General features: G+C 41.6%; 1 protein-coding gene across 3 annotated transcripts in view; it reads right to left on the bottom strand.

Annotated features, from left to right (window-relative positions):
* The window catches only part of LOC117446757 (phosphoinositide 3-kinase regulatory subunit 6), a 31,092-nt gene extending 10,357 nt beyond the window's left edge, over positions 1–20,735 (bottom strand). The window contains exons 1-9 of one of the 3 annotated variants that reach the window (XM_034083163.2): positions 20,648–20,735; positions 5,526–5,610; positions 4,487–4,591; positions 3,860–3,951; positions 3,496–3,564; positions 2,040–2,172; positions 1,894–1,963; positions 1,550–1,733; positions 60–207 (exon numbers count right to left, since the gene is read on the bottom strand). In XM_034083163.2, coding sequence (XP_033939054.1) covers positions 60–207; positions 1,550–1,733; positions 1,894–1,963; positions 2,040–2,172; positions 3,496–3,564; positions 3,860–3,951; positions 4,487–4,591; positions 5,526–5,583 — 859 coding nt within the window. In that variant the 5' untranslated portion in view covers positions 5,584–5,610; positions 20,648–20,735. Of the gene's footprint in view, positions 1–59; positions 208–1,549; positions 1,734–1,893; positions 1,964–2,039; positions 2,173–3,495; positions 3,565–3,859; positions 3,952–4,486; positions 4,592–5,525; positions 5,611–6,646; positions 6,728–14,341; positions 14,365–20,647 lie in introns of those variants that run through there. The other 2 variants (XM_034083171.2, XM_034083156.2) reach the window with 2 other exon arrangements.
* Between the last annotated feature and the right edge of the window lie 116 nt (positions 20,736–20,851).

Below are 20,851 nucleotides of genomic sequence, written 5' to 3'. Positions count from 1 at the left end.
CTCAGAGGAACTCTGCCTTGCATAGCTTTGCTGCATTTCCTTTTCACATAGCTACTTACCCGAGTCTGTTTCGGAGAGGATCTTGCTATACAGCTGCTGCAGGCGGCTCCTGAGCAGCCCCCCATCCCCTTTGCTGCCCTCCTCCGTGCTCTGCTCCAGAGCTGCCAACACTTCCTGAAAGTGCGACTCCACATCTTGACCCATGTCCTGTCCCAAAACACACAAACACATGTGGGTGAACACACATGCACACAGGAAGATAAACACATTCAGACTCCGTATTAATAGCAAAGCGGTGAGGGGTCAGAAGCACGCGTGTGTATCTGACTTTGTATGAATCCTGCTGAGGTGTTACTTTAGGATCGCTGCCAGGAGACACTTCCACCACGCAGCTCAGAGACTGCAGACCTTCATTCAGGATGTTTCACATAACACGTACATACAGTAGGAGGCAGGGACTATTTTTAAGCCAGGGGCAGAAATGGACCATTAGAAGAAAATAGCTTGATATCCAAGTCTTCTAATGCTACTCCCCAGTTAGGGAGTAATGTTGTAAAACACTTGCAATACCTCAAAATCTCCCAACATGCGCTACATTGGCCACGGAGGTTATGCATGTGACTCAACAGTACATGGAGGCCATTCACTTCCCTCTGAAAAGCAACAGTCAGCATATGCAATTGTGCATTCGTCATGGGAAAAATATGGCCAAAATACTCAAATTAAGAAGAGATGTTGTGAAATTGTACTTAATCACAATTTTTCACGGACTGATGATGACTAACGAGGTGAGGAGGGTTATATCATAGCTTTTCTGAGATATTAAGCCGTTTTTTCTCGCAGTATTACAGATTTACACATGTACAGCAGCCACCTGCCAGTCATAGTGTTAAGGGAGGTGGTATGTGATAAAGTAAAGTCAGCACATATCCTCTGTGAATGAAGCCTGACCAATCAGTGAACTGGATGAGGCTGCTGCGAGCACACTCCACTTGGTTACTCAGTTAATTGGTTATATTCAGACATGGATCCCCATAGATATTCAATATAATTAGTCTCTTACAGATCCATTTTCATGTCAGAGGAAAACACTAAAAAGGTCTTTTGTCCAATGAAGTAGATAAGGCGTTATTGTAAAGCTCTCTGACCAGCCTACTTTCAAAAACCTCAGCACACTGTAAGGCACATAGACGAAGCAACATTTCTGAGCAAACTTTGTAATTGCTCTGCGCTCCAGTGTAGTTGATACACAATTGTTGAGTTAATAAGTGAGCAATTAAACATGCGGGAATTCTGAGCCAGATTTCCACTAGACAAGAGAAAATGGGCAAGCATGCGGAAAACATCACATTTACAAAATCTTTCTGAGTATGAGGAAAGGTTTATCAGAGAGCAAAATCAAGGCCATGCAAACCCGCTTACTGGACAGACAGACTCAGTTGTGACGACATCAACAATAGAGTCTGAGCCATTCAGTGCACAGACCACAACATAAAAAATGAAGGAAGTAAGAAAACACAACTGATCGTTACCGTGCAGTTCTACTCACCTTTAGGGCTTGAGCCAGTTTTGGCCCGTGGCACTGCTCTGCTCCTAAAGCAGCCTGGATGGAGTGTTGGACCACACTGCACATGTGATCGAAAGGGTTCACAGATCCGTACGTCTCAATGTCTCCCAACAGGGCCATTCCCAAAGAACCAGAGAAGACTTCAGGGTCAGCCAGGATGAAGACCCTGCAGGGATTTACATGACATGTTGAGTGATGGACAGGGAAGGAAGTTTGACTATATGCAGCAGCACGAGAACATAAAATAGGCATATAATATTTGGAAATCATCACTCACACAAGGCTTTTATTGTACCCAGAGACATGTGATTATATTTATGGCTCACCTATCCTGGAAGGGATAGTGCTCGTTCTTTAGTCTCTGCTCCGCTGTGACCATCCTTTGGTACATCAGACCTGTGGATCAAACGAGTATTTAATGACAGTATGTGGTTAATTATTCCTATTAATTATTCCAGGTATGCCACAATACCTGGAATGGAGCGTTCCGTTTTGATCTGCCTGGTGTAGCTGAGGCCTACGGTGCAGTAGGGATGAGGATAGATGAGGAGTCTCTTGCAGAAGTCATAAACCCGCTTGTACAGCTCATCTGGAATGTAGGCTGTCTGGAATATCAACAAGCACACAAACACACTATTGATAGAATAGAATTGGGAAGGATGAAACCCTCTTTAATGGTCACACATGCGGAGCACACAGCACATATAGTGAAATGTGTTCTCTGCATTTAACCCATCCTAGCACCAGGAGTCTAGTACCAGGAGCAGTGGGCAGCTATTGTACAGCGCCCGGGGAGCAATGGGAGTGAGGGGAGAAGGGAGGTGTCCGGTGCCTTGTTCAAGGGCACCACAGCAGGGCAGGAGGTGAACTGGGACCTCTCCAAGTAGCAGTCCACACTCCATATTTTGTAGGTCTGGTCGAGGACTTGAACCGGCGACCCTACAGCTTCCAGTCCAAGCTCCTACTGACTGAGCCACTGCCGGACAATACAACTAATGCTGGGAAAACATAATTTTCCTTTTACCGTTAGCCTTAAAGGTCGCCTATTATACTGTTTTTCATCAATATATTATAGGTCTTAGATATATACAAAACAAGTCCCTGAAGTGTTTGGCTCGAAATACCAAACAGATCGTGCATTGTAGCATCCCATAAACCCCTCTGTTTCAGCCCTGTTTCAAAAGTGCTGATTCTCTGTCAAAAAAGAAGGTGCCACTCCCCACACCCCTCTGTGAGATATTTGGTTAAAAAGAACACAATGGTGCTCTAGGAAGAGATTCAGGTGATAAGGTGGGGGGGGTTACCTTGGTTGGTGATTGGCTAATGGTTACACAAGCCAAAAAACCTTTATGACATCATAAAGTGGCCAAAATCTGATCATTTTCAGACAGGTTTTTATATAAATGGATCAGGACAAAAAGTGAGCGAATCTTTTTTTATGAAACTTTCAGAATCCCTTTAGACAGTTATGTATAAAATACATGACAAAGTGGATTTTGCATAATAGGTTACCTTTAAGCTGATCTTATCTGACTAAGCAATCATCATATTAATGTTGGTCCAACACAACAAAAAACGATACAGATCGGCTTACACGCCATCTTCTCAGGTTTCCACTTCCTTGTTTCCCCAGAAATAAAAATACATCCTCCTCATGTAGGTACTTTTGCAGAAACGTCATTCATTGCATGTCTTAAAACCATTGTGTAACTTCATGGCATACCAATCCAACAGAGTCTGGGAACAAACTGGTGGATTCTGTGATTCTCTTTCATGGTAAAAAAAAAGGACTAAAGGGACTGGAGACAGTTACAGAAACGATCTTCTAGGTATAGCTGTGGAAACTGATTAAGCAAAGCATTTAATAGATAATGTTAATGACATGAAACAGTAAGTGTAAGTGTAACAATGTTTGAGGAAAAACGCACCTGAATAATGGCATACATCAGTGTGTGGAGCAGAGGGATGATAAACCTGCGAGAGTCCCATCTCTCAGCCTGAAGAGAAACACACACACTGTCAGGGTGATGACACAAGAGGACTTCCCATTGCAAATAGAACTACAATTATTATTCAATTAATCAATAAGTTGATGAAGGAAAATTATGCGTTTCAAAGACCAACCAATAGTTGATAAACTGAAAAAGGTAAATAATCGATAATGAATAAGCTTTAGTAAACCAAAGCTATCAGGTCACATATTTTAAAAGCCAGGGGTAAGTGTTTTAAAAAACGTTTTATTATAAGTATTCCTGGAAAAGTGTCAATAGTGCCACTGCTGGGATCAAATACCTTTTCCAGCTCTTTTATCAGCACCCAGACCAGAGATAAGCTGTTTGCAGGATTGTTTTGAACCTTCTTATGAAGTGTCCATCTCAGCATGCCTACACACACAGAAAGAAAAACACACAAGCCATTAACTGATGCAAGATTTCCACAGGACTAACACAAACTTGCTAAATGTGTCACACTTTTCTCCATTACGGTGCTAATCCAAAAATATATCCGATGACATTACCGACATACTGCTGACACAGCTAGATGTTCTACAGCGGGATTAACACTAACAGCTGCTTTCAGTAAATATCTGTTCAGGGAGGATTACGGGATGGGATTGCTGTTTTTGACGTCTAATCCTCATGTCCAAATATATTGAATAATGTCATTGAAAGTAAATGTATTATTTACGTGGTAACGTTTTTTCCCATTTTGTTGTTGCCACTTTTTGAAAACTATAACTATAAACCTTGTGTTAAAACCCAGATATATATTTATATTGTGTACAATGTCATAAATGACTCATGAGCAAAGTCAACACTAGCAAAGAAAGACAAACTCTTTTAGGACTAAGAAAGAAAATCTTCCATATATGAATACGTTTTAATCAATTTCAGTGTGCTGCAGTATATCTATTGTTACCTTTGTTGAGACAGTCTGGAGAAAGCTGGTTGTCCGTTTCCCTGGGCAACACAGCCTGGATGCTGCGGTACAGTTCAGGCTCTGGGACAGTGGGGGAGCAGCGGGCTGGCAAAAAAGCAAACGGCTGATTATCAATAAATGCTCGTTACCAAGTACCGGTTATTGCGTGTATTCTTTCATGTTGCGGGTCTCAGCACGAGCCACTACCGCGGAGTGGAGGTTGGGGCCGTAACAACATGTCCAAGACACTGTGAAATGTACTTTGCACTTCAATGGAGTAATAAAAAGTTAAAATGGACATTTCCTTTGTTTTTCTTTGTTGATTGAGCAGATTCAATTGTGTAGTTACACCAATCACGGGAGTATTGTGTATAGAAAGTGTTGAGTTATATTTCTCGCGCTACCAAACATCCATGAAGGCAACATGACAGAGGGAGGGCTGTCACTACTCTTTGGTAAGCACCGCCCCCCAAGCAACATCAGGGCCAAAAGTTTGAAAGCGAAAAAAAGAAATCTGAAGGCGAAAAAAAATTTGAAACCTGAAAAAACAAGATTTGAAACTGAAAAAAAAAATGGTTTGAATCTGAAAATGTAAAATCTGCAACTGAAAACAACAAGGATTCAAATATCAAAATATGTATAAAAGTAAAATATGAAAATAAATATTTTATTCAAAAAAATTGCTGAACTGAATCAAAAATAATATTCAACCTGACATTTTTTTTAAAATACTTATTTTTATTTTGAATACATCATTGTATTTTTCAAAGTTCAGGATAAAAACTTTAACTATAATAATAAATTGTATTTTTTTGAATGATCAAAACTTATGAACTCCATACCTCCTTATAGCTCCATATACCATGAGCAATTATGAGATGTATGTTATAGGGAATAAATAACATTTAAAAGTCAGAGGCAATGTACCAAATGTCTACAGATAACCAAGTGCGAATCCAAGAGGACATTTGAGGATTCCAGGAAGATCCATTGCATATCAGCATCATCTGCATAAAGTGTGTGTGTGTTGTGTTGTTACCTGTTGGCTCCATGCTGCGGATACTGCTTGAGCTATCCCAGGGGTCCCTGTTGGTCATGTCTCACGTGCATTGTGGGTCTATCATCTTTATCAGAAAAAAGACATGGACAGGAAGAGTCAGTCCAGAGGGTAGGAATGCCTGCTTCACACTACATGTGGGTCAGTGGACTGCTTTTCTTTTTTCTGTCTGCTTGCTGACAGCAGAGTGTAAAATAACACAGATACATTGCATGAAGTTATTTAAAACTCTTCAACTTCAAAGGCGGGCTGACAATAATATCATCTCTACAGTACCTGCATGGGACTCGATATGTTTCTTTTTTTGTATACCTGTGTGAAATATATTGCCTCCAGTTAACATGTAAGCAATGCTGAAGGGTTACATGATTGAATAAGTAAAGTTTAGTGTTTCAAGTTTTCCCCCACAAACGGCTACACACAGACACATATTCAAATTGAAGGTGCTGCAGTCACACAGTAACACCAACACTTGTAGAAAGTGTTCCTATAAATAGCCTTGTTTTACTCTTCAGCTTGTTAATTTTTTCTCAGGTCCCACACAGGTTTATAAGTCACCTCTGAAACCTCCGCAACACTAAATTCATAGTTTGGTCAAATCTACCTTAACACGAACACCCACTTGATAAGTTCCAGTTGAAATGTATTTATACACCATAAATGAAGCTTTTAAACCACAACAAACACTATGTGCTAATTTGATTCCTGTCACCATGTAGGAACACAATGCTTTGGTCCTAGGAATATTCTTTAAAGATCTACTTTGCTCTAAACATAATGACCAAAAATGATCTTTGTATGACATCTTTGACACCAAAAGGCCGACCATAACCTTAGAGTAAAGTAAGCACCAGAAACGTATCATATCAATTCTCACTGACACAAACACGATCTTTAGAAAATAGGCAGAAAGCTGTTTTTTAAAACTCATTATTTAACATTTAAGCCAGCAATAATGCGAAATCAAACGATCAAGATGTATATCTGTCGCATCACACAAGGCATCAACACAACTGAAACCATCCTCATCCATCTCCCACTGCCCAGGTCTACCAGTCAAAGTACAACAGGTGTGAAGTAGAGATAATATTACATAAACTTACCCTGTGCAGGTACCGACCGACCAGTCTTGCAGGTCTTTTACATACACACACTGCACTGTCTGTACTGAAACTAACAAGTGTGTGACGGAGAGAGAGAGAGAGAGAGAGGGAGGGAGGGAGAGAGAGAGAGGGGGAGGGAGGGAGGGAGAGAGAGAGAGAGGGAGGTGCTGTGAACGAGTCATTGCAGAGTACATTTCCTCTTGTGTGACGGTGTGAGGTAGTGATGTGTGCGTGTGCGTGTGTGCGTGTGTGTGAGGAGAGTTGAAGAAGGACAGTGAGAGAAGAAAGAGGTGGGGGGGGAGTGTTTCTATGTGCAGGTGTCGGAGTGTGTAAAGACCTCTGACTCACAACATTTTGCTGACACGCACACGCGCACACACAACACACACGCGTAGTCAAATTAAAGGATTTGGTGATGGATTAACCTTGATCTCTCTCAGAAAAGCAGTGCTTTCAGAAACAGCGAGTTAGCAGCGCCGCTGCCTCAGCAGCTGAACGTTTGACCACAAGTTTCCGGTTGCCTCTGGTGTGTTCATTGTTTGTCTCTGTCTTATATCGGGGTCTATGGTGTACATGATGTGTCAAAGGAGTGTTTCTTGTATCACTCTTCTTCTTTCATACATTACAAAACAGACTGGATGGAATTGATCAACAGAACAGTTTGGATACACAAATTATAATGTGCATTCCCCACACATGCATGCAAAATGTTTCTCATGCAAGTATGATCTCTTGCCTGCACACATATGCAAACTTACACACTCTTTTAGACTTTCTGACGGAAACTATTAATGCAGTGTAGGAGCTGACACATACGCAGCATTTCCTCTCTGTCAGAATGAGTGGGCAGACAACACGCTATTTTTAGACAGAGAGAGAGAGACAGAAAGAGAGAGAAAAAAAGAAAACACTTATCTTAAAACTAGATGCATCATCTCATTCACAACCATTCCAAATAACTAGCTTAGAAAAACCACAGTCTGCAGAAAGTCATAGAAAATGTTCTTCTTAAAACACAAAAGCACCAACAGCTTTTTGTTGGATGTTGAAAGCTCTTATTATTGTAAATTATGTAAATATAAGTCTGTATTTTGATAAACTTCTGTTCAAAGTTCACATGCTTATTTGTGTATATCTTATACAAAGACTTTATCTAATCTTACAAGCACAATTTAACTGACAAACACCAGTAGAAAGGGAATTTGAGTTTGTTTAAACTACATTAAAGGTGGGGTAGGTAAGTTTCAGAAACCGGCTCGAGATACACTTTTTGTAATATTCCATGGAATGCTCTTAACATCCCGATAGCAATGAATATCTTAAGTGCTTTGACAAAAAATCCATAAAAAAATGTCATCTGTGGAAGCCGTAATACTGTAAAAAGTACAACCACTACTGTACTTTTTACAGTACAGATAAATTGCCGCCCTGTCTGTCAGCCTTCCATCTCGTGCACGCACAAATGTATCTCGTGCCCTCATTGGGCGTGCCGTCATTGGGCGTGCATTGCAGCAGTACTTCAATGACTCGCCAGCAACAGGCGGCCACTTTCACCATGGCAGAGTTAGGTTCAACATCGTCTACTGGTGGTAAAAGAAATAATGTAACGGAGCAAATTAGGAACAAAAAAAAAGTGGAAACTAGGAGAATTCAAACCAGAGTCAACATCGGAGTTTCTTTTCAACGATGGCGACTACTGATGGAACACATGGGGGTTATTCCCTATCTTTATTCAAGAGCGTGGTATTTAAATTTGAGAGCATACTTTATGTATTTATTTCCCTCAAACCCTGTCCTCGCACTCAAATAGTGCCTGCTTGCACTTAGATTTGCTCTGCTTCTGCTCAAACTGTACGCTTGCACTCAGATATATTGCTGCTTACAGATTTGTTCTGCTCTCAGATTTATTCTGAGCGCACTCAAAACTTTTGTGCAACAATCCTGTCAAAATCCCTCAACCAATAGGAGGCCAGGTGTCCTTGCGGGTGCGTTCGCTGTACTTTTTACAGCATCCCGTAAGGGCGGTTACTCTTTGGTTTGTCTTTGGTGCGATGACAGGGTTTGAGTGAAGGAAATCAATAAAGTATGCTCTCAAATTTAAATACCACGCTCTTGAATAAAGATAGGGAATAACCCCCATACACACCGAGTTGAAATCTGCCGTGGTCGCTCTTTTTCTCTTGGACAGGTAATTATCTGTTTTGTATGGTTTACAATTCCCCTGAACTATATAGCCAACCTGTGCGCGTTCATGTGTGTTGGAGGAGGTGCTCTGTAAGGAAGTCTGAAGGAAGGGGCGGATTCTTTTCGGTTGTGTACTTTCAAATTTTAGTGCACTCGAGCCGGTTTCTGAAACGTACCTACCCCACCTTTAAGCAATCAAACACAACTAAGTTAAACACTCTGTGTATGTGGTCAGGTAAGATCACTGGGAATTAATGTACTAAGACAAAGCACTTAAAGAGGAAATATTATGCTAATTTTAAGGTTTTGTTTTTTGTTTACATTCTTTAAAAAGGGTGCTTTTCTCATACTGCCTGTGCTACAGCACCTCTTTTCACCCTCTGTCTGAAACCAGAGCCCAGTCTGCTCTGATTGGTTAGCTGGCCGGCTCCGTTGTGACTGGTCAACCCCTTAGAGATGTGTTGGCAATGCCCCTCCTCTTAGCCAATCACGTGCAATGTGTTGGAGCGCTAACCAATAGAAGCGTGAGTGTTACATGGTGAAGTAAACAGAGTCCAATCGAAACACAGGCATGGGAAAGTGCATGTGAGTTTACAAATATCACCAATCACAGTCAATCCTTTGACCTTTCTTAACTACATAACTGTGAACCTTACAGCCATATTCCACCATTTTATCAAAGTGGTCAGGTAGAGACTACATAATCCCAAATTTCCTTCATTTTGTTTGTACACATCGTTTCTTTTGCCACATTAGTGCCAGTAAAATCTTTCAAAACACAGAGAGAAGTACTAATAGAAAGACCACAAGACCACTCGTTGAACCTTTACAGTTAACAACGTGAAATAGTTCCTGATACGCCTACACCTTATCTACTCGGGCAGTCATCGGCATGCATCGCAGTGGTCAACTGGAGTCATAAACAATGTGGCCAAACAGAAATAAACAGGGGCAGTCATTTCCGTTCAGGCACGCTGAAAACAGGAAGGACCTGACAGCGACGTGTGGAAGTGCGTTTGTAGAGCAAGAGAAAGGTGGTGCTGCGGTGGGGGTGTATGTTTTCTTGATTGGAAACCCCCAACCTAAGATAGCATGGGGTGTATTGACACAGATGGGCATAGAGCTGGACAAAGAGGAAGACAAGGAAAGCACCTGCAGAGTGTATCCCCTAAACAGCAAGCATGCAATACCTGAAACTAAAGTACAGTGTGACAGCACTTGCATTTCCACATAGGGAAGTGTATGGTGTGTTTAAAGGGGTTTCTGGTAAAGCCAACATCATGAAATTCCTTTTTTTAGTTTCTTTCTCAAGGAGATAACAAAAATGACACTGTAAATCTGTCGAGGAAGAAGTAGCTGAATGGCTGCTTCGCTTCCCTTTTCTCTCCACATCTCCGCTGAGAGTTTGAACTACAAATCAGTCAAACAGCCGAAACAGCATGTCATCCTGCTCTAAACAGACTGTTTTTCTTTTACCTTTGATAAGAACCATCTACAAAACTCAATGCTGTGATAAACAAACATGCAGAAAAACACACATATTGACCTTCAAAAGTTGCAAAGAAACTGGTTTAACTTTTAATTTAGTGTGAGCAACAGGGGATAAGTGATTTCCTGTATCGGACAATATGAGGAAGTCTTCTTGGACCGGTGTGTGTGTGTGTGTGTGTGTGTGTGTGTGTGTGTGTGTGTGTGTGTGTGTGTGTGTGTGTGTGTGTGTGTGTGTGTGTGTGTGTGTGTGTGTGTGTGTGTGTGTGTGTGTGTGTGTGTGTGTGTGTGTGTGTGTGTGTGTGTGTGTGTGTGTGTGTGTGTGTGTGTGTGTGTGTGTGTGTGTGTGTGTGTGTGTGTGTGTATAAAACTGCCTTGCCTGACTGACCAGGGATTATTTCCTCCTCAGGGACTACAGAATGTATACACACACAAATGGCCAAAATGTGCAACAAACAGAAAAATATGTCTTGAAAAGCTTCATTAAATGTTCTAATTGGAGGAGCTACTGTAAAAAAAATATCCAATCCAAGGCATGAATGGACAGCATAAGGATGTACTGTATGCCACTGGAGTAGTGTGATAAAACCATCAGGGGGGAGGAAGGCAGATAGGAAGAAGTAAGGATACAAAGGGGGTTTCCCAAGAAAGTGTAGTGTGTGTGTGTGTGTGTGTGTGTGTGTGTGTGTGTGTGTGTGTGTGTGTGTGTGTGTGTGTGTGTGTGTGTGTGTGTGTGTGTGTGTGTGTGTGTGTGTGTGTGTGTGTGTGTGTGTGTGTGTGTGTGTGTGTGTGTGTGTGTGTGTGTGTGTGTGTGTGTGTGTGTGTGGTAGGGGTGTAACGGTCCGAAATTATTCGGTACCCGTACCGAAATTATTCGGTACGGGCCCTTCGGTTCGGTACACATGTGTACCGAAGTGTACCGAACGCATATAACGTTAAACGTAAAAAATTGAGAACGTGAACAACTTCTTGGAAGTAATATCAGGTGCTGCGTCGCAGCATTCAGAGTAATTTGCACCCATTGTGATCAACGCGTCATAGAGCGAGCAAGTCATTTAATTGGACGAGCTGGTCAGAGGGATGCGTTCAAATGTAGTCAGTAATTTGAGGAACTGTCGATATGGCGAACGCAGATAAAGTTGAGCCTCCAGCATCATTGAAGTCTCCGGTTTGGGAACATTTTGGTTTCGCAGTTACGTACAAGGATGACGGACAAAGACAGGTGGACCGAACCAAAGCTGTTTGTCGGCATTGTTCAACTAACATTGGTTACGCGGCTGGCAATACATCAAACTTGCACACTCATTTGAAAAGGCATCACCCGAACGTGAATATCACCGGTACCAAAAGACTGAAGTGTAAACCCAACTCCCACTAGCATTTAAGCCTCCACCACTCGCAAACACTTCAGACCGAGCCAAAGCTATTACAAACGGCAAATATCCTTATGTTGCCATGTTAGCAAAGCGCTACCTGGCTGTATCTGCTACTACCTCTGTCCCTAGCGAGAGGGTGTGTTCTCCACGGCAGGAGACATTGTTAGTGCCAGCAGATCTGCCCTTTCGGCAAGCAATGTCGACAAGTTCATCTTTCTTTCAAACAACATGAAAATACAATGACAAGCAAGTCCTAATGTCAAACTGGCTGCTTAGGTACTAGTACAGTACAGTTCAAATACAGATTATTTCAGTTCATCGAAAAGCTGCACCTTAATGTTTATTTTATTATATTTTGTATTTATTTGAGTGAATACATTATTCACAGTTTAATAATAATTTAAAAATTTTTTTTAATGTTTTGTGATAATTTTTTCTGCTGTACCGAAAACGTACCGAACCGAACCGTGACCTAAAAACCGAGGTACGTACCGAACCGAAATGTTTGTGAACCGTTACACCCCTAGTGTGTGGCCTAGCATTACTATACTTGTGGGGACCTAAATCTGTTTACACAGTCATGTGGGGACTCGCCTCCCTTATGGAGACAAATTGGAGGTCCCCATGAAGGGAATCATTAATGTTAGGGTGAAGACTTGGTTAGGTTTAGGATTAGGGTAAGGATAAGGGTTAGGGTTAGGTATGTGTTGGTTATGGTTAGGATAAGTCTCCAGGAAATGCATGCAAGTCAATGTAATATCCCCTGAAGTGATGTATACATGGTATGTGTGTGTGTGTGTGTGTGTGTGTGTGTGTGTGTGTGTGTGTGTGTGTGTGTGTGTGTGTGTGTGTGTGTGTGTGTGTGTGTGTGTGTGTGTGTGTGTGTGTGTGTGTGTGTGTGTGTGTGTGTGTGTGTGTGTGTGTGTGTGTGTGTGTGTGTGTGTGTGTGTGTGTGTGTGTGTGTGTGTGTGTGTGTGTGGTAAATTCCTATGTACATACAGCTGAATTTACTTTGCTGTGACCTAAAAAAAAAAAAGGCCTTAATAGTCAGTTTAAAATAGTTTTTTCTGCTTTTCTGCTTTGAACTTACAGTACATTAGGGCTGCACGATATTGAAAAAAATGACATTGCGATTTTTTTCCCCCCCTGCGATATATATTGCGTTTTTTGTAACTATATTTAACCGGATGAAGGTATTGTCCTCCTGTGCCTCGCTAATTTTTTACCAGTGTTTTGATGGTCTGCAAACTAGCTGGGCGGGGCCTGCTGTGATCTGATCAAGAATGATTGTGATTGGTGGTTTGCTGTGCATGCAGAGCTTGCATGTCACTCACTCAAGTACCCCTGACATGAGAGCCGCGCAAGTTTTCCTTTTGTAGCAAGCAGCAAAAATAATTGTAACATGACGTGTTACTTAAAACCCTCTAGTGTAGAGGGTTAAGCACTGAGCCTGTTTTTCAGGTCTCAGGCTCGAAAGTGACATTCCCAGAACAAATGACCATTCTAAAAGGGTTAAATTAATAATCTTTTCTCTCAAAGCAATGATAAACCTGTGAGTTGAATGTAGAAAAGTCAGAATCAATATAGATGTTTTTTATTTTAAAGAAAATTCAGATTGAACATAGTAAAAAAAACCTGTAAATTATAGTGTCCACATTTTTTTTTTTACTTATAGTGAAAACTACCCTTGAATGATGGGCTAGTAGACTAAAAGCTTTAGTAATCCAAAGTACAACATATAATAAGTACCCTGTATCAAGATTGACGCAAAACAAGTGATATTTGACCTTTTTTAGAGAGATTTAGCAACAACAAAAAAAACACTTCTGGGGTCATTTGGGTGGATTTTCCATATCTCTGGCCCCCCTTGGTCGATTTTGACGAATGAAATCTCTTTATAACCGCTAGAGCCAATGGAATCTAGGGGCAATTCTACACACACCAAGCCATGAACAAAAAAGGAGTGAGAGTGACGCGTAGCCAAAACCGGAAGCTGCATACACTCTGGTGGTTACCATTAGCAGCTAACTTTTGTGCTCCGATTTTTACATAAAAATGGAATTATGGATAAACAATTGCTTCAAAGCCACAGATACATTATCAACCTATGGATCAACCGATTCAGCCACGTTTTTTCTCGTTTTAATGCCATTGAACACGTCTTTTGATCAGATTGACAGCTACGGTGAGACGATCTCCCGTAAAAGCTCCGTAAAGGTATGTGTTGTGATGTCTGTGTTTGCTTCCCCTGTCGCGAGATCGGATCGCTTAGTGATGATACTATACTTAGATAATCTGTGGAGTCTCAGCTTTAATCGGATATACTGTATGTGCAGTTTCGATAAGTAATAAGGGTATGTTTATTTTGAATTCTGTGCTAAAGTGCGTCAGCATTTTTTTTTTTTTAAATGAATAAAACCGCAAGTCCCTGCGGTGTGAATATCGCGCATGCGCATATCGCGGTTATCGCCATGACACGATATATCGTTCAGCCCTACAGTATATCCTTTACACGCCCCCTTAATGCAGAACTGTTCATCAGTGTTTTGGAGTAGTGATTACATTAATTCTTTATGCATGAAATACTTCTAAATCCATTCTTACTGCGGATACAAAAAAGCTCCAAAAACAAAGCTGGCATTGTTACCATAGATACAGCTGCGACCCCGGACAGAATGCCTGTAAATAAGGAGGAGAATAACACAGATGGTGAATTTATTTTATTTTACTGAATTACAAGACGTTTTTGCTATACAGAAAGAAGGGTAGAGGCTTTTTTGTTTTCTACTGCAGCTGTCACTTTGGCTGACAAGTTCACAAGAAATTGCTATGGAATAGAATACCCTTGTGGTTTTGAAGCATTCATGCTAGTGGTGTACTGGTTCAATCGAATGCAAAGCATCTCAGATTGTTCAAATATTTAAGCCACATGCTGCGAGTCTCAAACAAGCTGTAACTCACTTTTTGCACATAGCATATCACAGGGAGGGCGAAGCATGTCTGCAACATTTGACACATTCTCTAACCAAACAGTTTCGCTTTTCTGCTATAATGATGTGAGTGGAAAAGCAAACATTATGTCCAGACATGCCAAGTAAAAAGTAAAAAGCACGTAGACAAATGTGAGGATTCCTCAGATTCCGCAGACGTCATGTACTGATATTATTAGGGTCTGAGACCTAGGTCGGCGAAGACCCTATTGAAATTGGAAAAAATCGGTCGCGCAGCGACCGATAAACCTGCCAAAAACAGGGTAAACGACCGACTAAAGCACCGAAAATGTTCGTAAATAATGTCGGCTGATAGACCGCGTGAGCCCAGTCACGTGGGCGAAGCCCACGTGACTGCAAATCGCATAATTGATATCGTAACAATCATCGTAGTCGCTCGCGAAGCGAGCGATAACCAAGCAAAACCCCCTCAAAACAGGGTAAAAAAGGGCCAAAAGCCCATGAGAGGTGGCGCAGTGGGTAGGCCGGACGGCCTACAGTGAGGTGCTCCCATCCACCTCAATGTTAAATCGAACAAGATTGAAATTGGACCGATTATTTATTATGATTATTATTTTAATCTTTTGCGCGCCCTTTTGAGCCCCGCAGCATATGTGAAAACTCACCAAATTTTGCACACGCGTCAAAAGTGTGGCAACTTGAAGTACGTCATTGGTCCCGGAACTTAACGTAAAAAATTGCGTAGGCCACGCCCACTTCCGTTTTTGACGTTAACTCCCCCTATTTTAACTTTCACGTAAACGAGCGAAACTCGCCACGCATATCTAGAGTGCGGAGACGAACCAAAAAGCCTCTTGGAGGGGTAACAAATAACGTACAGGAAGTCGGCCATTTTGAATTTGGTGTCGAAAAAACGCGATTTTATCGCGTTTTTTGCCCTATTTCGCGTACCTACGAAATCTATCTCCTCCTAGGGACTTTTATCGTACGCCTCGAAATTCCTCGGGTAGCTTCGCCAGACATGGGAGAGCTTAAGTTATCACGAGAATTTTTTTCTTTCGCACGGCGTAGCCGTGATTGGTCGCCAAACTTCGCGTTCGTACGATTTTTGCCGGGCCCTCGCCATGGAACCCGATGATGTCATAACTCAAACTGACATTCTCAGAACGCCACCAAACTTCACATGACGTTTAGCACCACAGCCCTGAACAGCTCTAGGTCAAATCTGATGTTACTTAATTTGGCGTTACCATAGCAACGGATCCTTCGCCATAAACAACGGTGTCGCTGTAAATGCAATGGACAAGGTCCCATCGTCCCCCAATCTTCACTTTTATATCACTGGTCCATGCCTCAACAGCTCCAAGTGAAATCTGAAATCTCAACGTATGCCGTTTCCATGGAAACGGCATCCCTCGCCAAAACATCCGATGTTGTTGTAAGTCAATGGAAAATCGTCCAAACAGCACCAGACTTCAGACTATCATCAATGGTCCGGCCCTCAACAGCTCCAAGTGAAATCTGAAATCTCAACGGATGCCGTTTCCATGGAAACGCATCCCTCGCCGTCAAACATCATGTCGTCGTAATTCAATGGAAAATCATCCAAACACCACCAGACTTCAGACTATCATCAATGGTCCGGCCCTCAACAGCCCTACGTGAAATTTGAAATCTCAACATATGCCGTTTCCATGGCAACGCATCCCTCGCCAAAAAATCCCATGTTGTTGTAAGTCAATGGAAAATCGTCCAAACAGCCCCAGACTTCATATGATGGCTAATGCTCCGGCCCTCAACAGCTCTATGTCAATTATGGGATGTCATCATTTCGCGTTGCCATGGTAACGCATCCCTCGCCATCAAACATCATGTTGTCGTAATTCAATGGAAAATCATCTAAACACCACCAGACTTCAGACTATCATCAATGGTCCGGCCCTCAACAGCTCTACGTGAGATCGGACATCTCAATGTATGCCGTTGCCATGGCAACGCGTCCCTCGCCAAAAAATCCCATGTTGTTGTAAGTCAATGGAAAATCATCCAAACAGCACCAGACTTCAGACTATCATTAATGGTACGGCCCTCAACAGCTCTACATGAAATCGGAAATCTCAATGTATGCCGTTTCCATGCCAACGCTTCCCTCGCCATAAACGACGGTGTCGCTGTAAATCCAATGGACACTGTCCCATCGTCCCCCAATCTTCACTTTTATATCACCGGTCCATGCCTCAACAGCTCCAAGTTCAATCTGAAATCTCACTGTATGCCGTTTCCATGGCAACGCCTCCCTCGCCGTGAAACACGGTGTTGCCCTAATTCAATGGAAAAGGTTCCAAACGGCACCAGACTTCAGATGTTGACTAATGGTCTGGCCCTCAGCAGCTCTATGTCAATTAGGGGATGTCATCATATGCCGTTTCCATGGCAACACGTCCCTCGCCATGAAACACGGTGTTGTCCTAATTCAATGGAAAATGGTCCAAACAGCACCAGACTTCATATGATGGCTGATGGTCCATGCCTCAACAGCTCTACGTGAAATCTGAAATCTCAACGAATGCCGTTTCCATGGAAACGCATCCCTCACCAAAAAATCCAATGTTGTCCTAATTCAATGGAAAATCATCCAAATAGCACCAGACTTCAGATGATGGCTAATGGTCCGGCCCTCAACAGCTCTATGTGAAATCTGAAATCTCACCATTTCTCCGTACGTTGACACGTCGACGTGCGGACAACAGCCTGCGGAACGTCGAAGACCCGCTCAACGCTGCTTGCAGCTTTAATTATTATTATTATTGATGAAACTGATTTGCTTGACTGTCTCAAATTGTAATGATTGTATGCATTGCTTGAATGTGTCATGTTTTGCATTTTGTCTTTTTGTTTATGTATGTCTGTAAGTTGTTGCTATTGTCGGGACCCCCTTGAAAACGAGATGGTGCATCTCAAGGGGTTTATCCCAATCAATACAAATGTCTATATATATGTAGCCACTGTGGCCATAATGAGGCAACAGAAGTAAACTTCCACACGAGGTCACAGGGTGTAAAGTGATCCAAATGCTACAAGCACAGGATACACTAAGTGCGTCACATAGACATGATGAGCAACAAAAATAGATCCACACGCACACACACACACTTTGAATTGGCATTGGCCATGATCAAGACTGCTTTCCAAGGAGCATGACTGTGCCAGGAAGTGTTGCTGTTTGTTTTCATACTCCCTACAGGACAGACAAAAAGGTTGGCGTCTCAAATTAAAGAGAATCTGCGGTCTGTCTGCATTTTTGGAGTTAAATTAAGAGTGTTTTGTAATCACTTTGGGTTAGGTTGTTATTTAAAATGTTGTTTCAGGTATCCCGGGTAAACTCAAGAATCGTTTGAGCTGAAGAGGGCACTTCAGGGCAACAGCTGCCTAAAGCAGCAAGTGGGTGTACAGGTTATAAAATATAACCCTCAAACTGCAATTTATCAATGTTTCAATTTTTGAAGGGTATGACTTTGAATTCTTGATGAATTGACTGGTCATTTAATCTATATAATGTCAGATTATTTTAATAAAGGCTAATAATACTTTCATCAAGCCTGAGAATAACACTTATGTTTCTTCCTTTAAAAGTGCAAAAGAGCAAAGCCATAAATACATAATCTACTATGAAATAAGATACACGCACCAAAACCTCACAATTAAGAAACTGAAGGATTGACTAATCGATTTTTGAGACATGATGAGCGCTACAAAGCTGCTCAAGACAACATTTGTCAAAAACTAGACTGATATAAAGTGTCTTGTAAGCACTTTGTGGTTTGTGCATGAGGTTATAGGGTGTCATGTTGAGTGACTGAAGTAATAGCTTGAATTAATCAGGTCATCTGACTGAGCTCAAATAGTCAAAGCCGCAGCTGAGGCGTAGCCAACATGTTTGATCTCCCTGCCTTAAACGACTCTCTGTCCTGAAGCTCAAAGGGAAAAAGTGACTACAACAGAGTGTATTGAGTTGCTTTACCCTGCAGCAGGAGGAACTACTAGGAAGTCTTTTCTATCAGTTCTTTGTGTTTGCAGCATTATGAACAGCTTGTCACAGCTCAGCTCAGTTTGTTTTCCCAAAATCACACTTATAAACTAATTTAGATGTATTGTCATTGCTGAATTGTTGGCTGAATTGGACATTTTGGATCCATCGCCATCCTTATGGGCGACTACTTCACTAGCATAACTTTTAGATCTACCTATCTATTAATAACAAAACAAAGTTTAGACGTATTTAGGAATCCCTTCCAAACTTCTAAGAGGGTGACATTTTGTAGAAGACTGAGGGGTCTTTGTAAGGAAAGGTCTCATGTCTTATGTGGTAGTACAATGTGTTCACTCCAAGGATCTCATTTTAACAAATTACGAAGAATAATGATGGACTCTGAACCTGTCTCCCAGGCAAAGTGACACAGATTGACACAAAGGCGTATACATTATACAATAACCAATAAATGACAGGTTTTATTTTGAGATTATTTCTGTTTGCGTTAATGAATTTTAAGGTGCACCTGTTGCAGTCATCACCTAAAAACTATCCAAAAGTTGTTGTATTTCCACATTATCTCATTGTGGATGTTTGTGGTGTTACAATCTGTGGTCATAACATATTTTGGCAAGATGATCCAATGTCTAATGATAAGGTTACCACAAAAGACTTAACCATGTGAAGCGGAGTCATTCTGCTCATCATGTGTTGTTGAATTATGATAACTGATTGTTATTCACAGTTTTACAGTGATATTCAATGTCTCCCCAAGTTATTACCTTAGAACAAAGTTCAATACTGGATTACACCATTACATGTATAGCCTTCATATTTCCCACCACTATGTTCATTGTTTCCTCATGTCTAACTGAAAAGCCTCACTCAATTGTTGTTATGCTCAATCTGATTTGTAACTCCATTAGACCTTATTATTATTAACTGAGCCTTGTGTGCAACATGTTGTCAATATAACCACACAAGATTCAATGTGTGTGTGATCTATACTAAGTTCACACACACACACACACACACACACACACACACACACACACACACACACACACACACACACACACACACACACACACACACACACACACACACACACACACACACACACACACACACACACACACACACACACACACACACACACACACACACACACACACACACACACACACACACACTCCCCTAATCCCCCAAAGTGGTTACAAGGAAGCTTGGATCTAAAATAAGGAAGCTGGAGGAAATACAGCTGTGCTCTTAGACTCCCAACAGACACAACAGAGAGCCAGAGCTTCAATCAGATCAGGCACTGCTATCAAACCTTGTTATTATCTCAGAAGGGAAAACATAAACTGAAGTCTTTGTGTCTTCCTGTGTCATAAACCATGCGGCGTGGAGTTTATCTTATAGCCCACCTTACATGTGAAAGAGCCCATTCAAAAAAACAAAGATGATTTTTTCAAAGGAGCTGCTGACCTACAGTATGTGGCAGCATAGGAATCCTTGCTGAGATATTTCAGTGATATACTGCACGGTAAACCACAGTATCCGCCACATCTTATCTGCATGGTGCACTAAGTGGCACTACACTGTAAAACGTCACTACTGGCAGAATCAGATAAGCAAATTGTGTGCGGCTCACCGGTGCGAAATGTAGCCTAAAAATAATTACAACTTCAAGAGTCATGAAAAACAGCAAAACAAATGTAAAAAATATAGAGGTTAACCCATGATAGAAAAGAAGCGGATATACAATTTCCGACGAATACACTGTTGAAAGGAGGTGATTGTACACCTACACTAGCCCAACACACATTGTATCCTTTGCAATACTACCTAGTTGAAATATTGAGTCATTCGAAACTTGTATACGAGTAGCCTACGTAGACAGTTTTACAACTATGTAAAACAAAAGTCTGCAAATGGTAAAACACCCGATATTATGTAAAGGAGTACTCACCTGAAATTAAGTTGTGCACACAGGTCCATTTACAAACTGTATCATCTACTGTCGGTGACACGTTATTGTTCACTTTACTCTGAGCGACAAAAGCTGCCGTCAGACCACGCCCATTCCTGCACCGACCAATGGCGTGCCACCAAGGCTTGCATTGGTAACTAATCAGAGCTCCTATCCATCATTTACAACACAGGTTTTTCAAAA

Source organism: Pseudochaenichthys georgianus, chromosome 1 (genome assembly GCF_902827115.2).
Source record: "Pseudochaenichthys georgianus chromosome 1, fPseGeo1.2, whole genome shotgun sequence".
NCBI lineage: Eukaryota > Metazoa > Chordata > Actinopteri > Perciformes > Channichthyidae > Pseudochaenichthys > Pseudochaenichthys georgianus.
The sequence above is the reverse complement of the archived record's forward strand: the minus strand, read 5'-3'. Positions and strand labels throughout refer to the sequence as shown.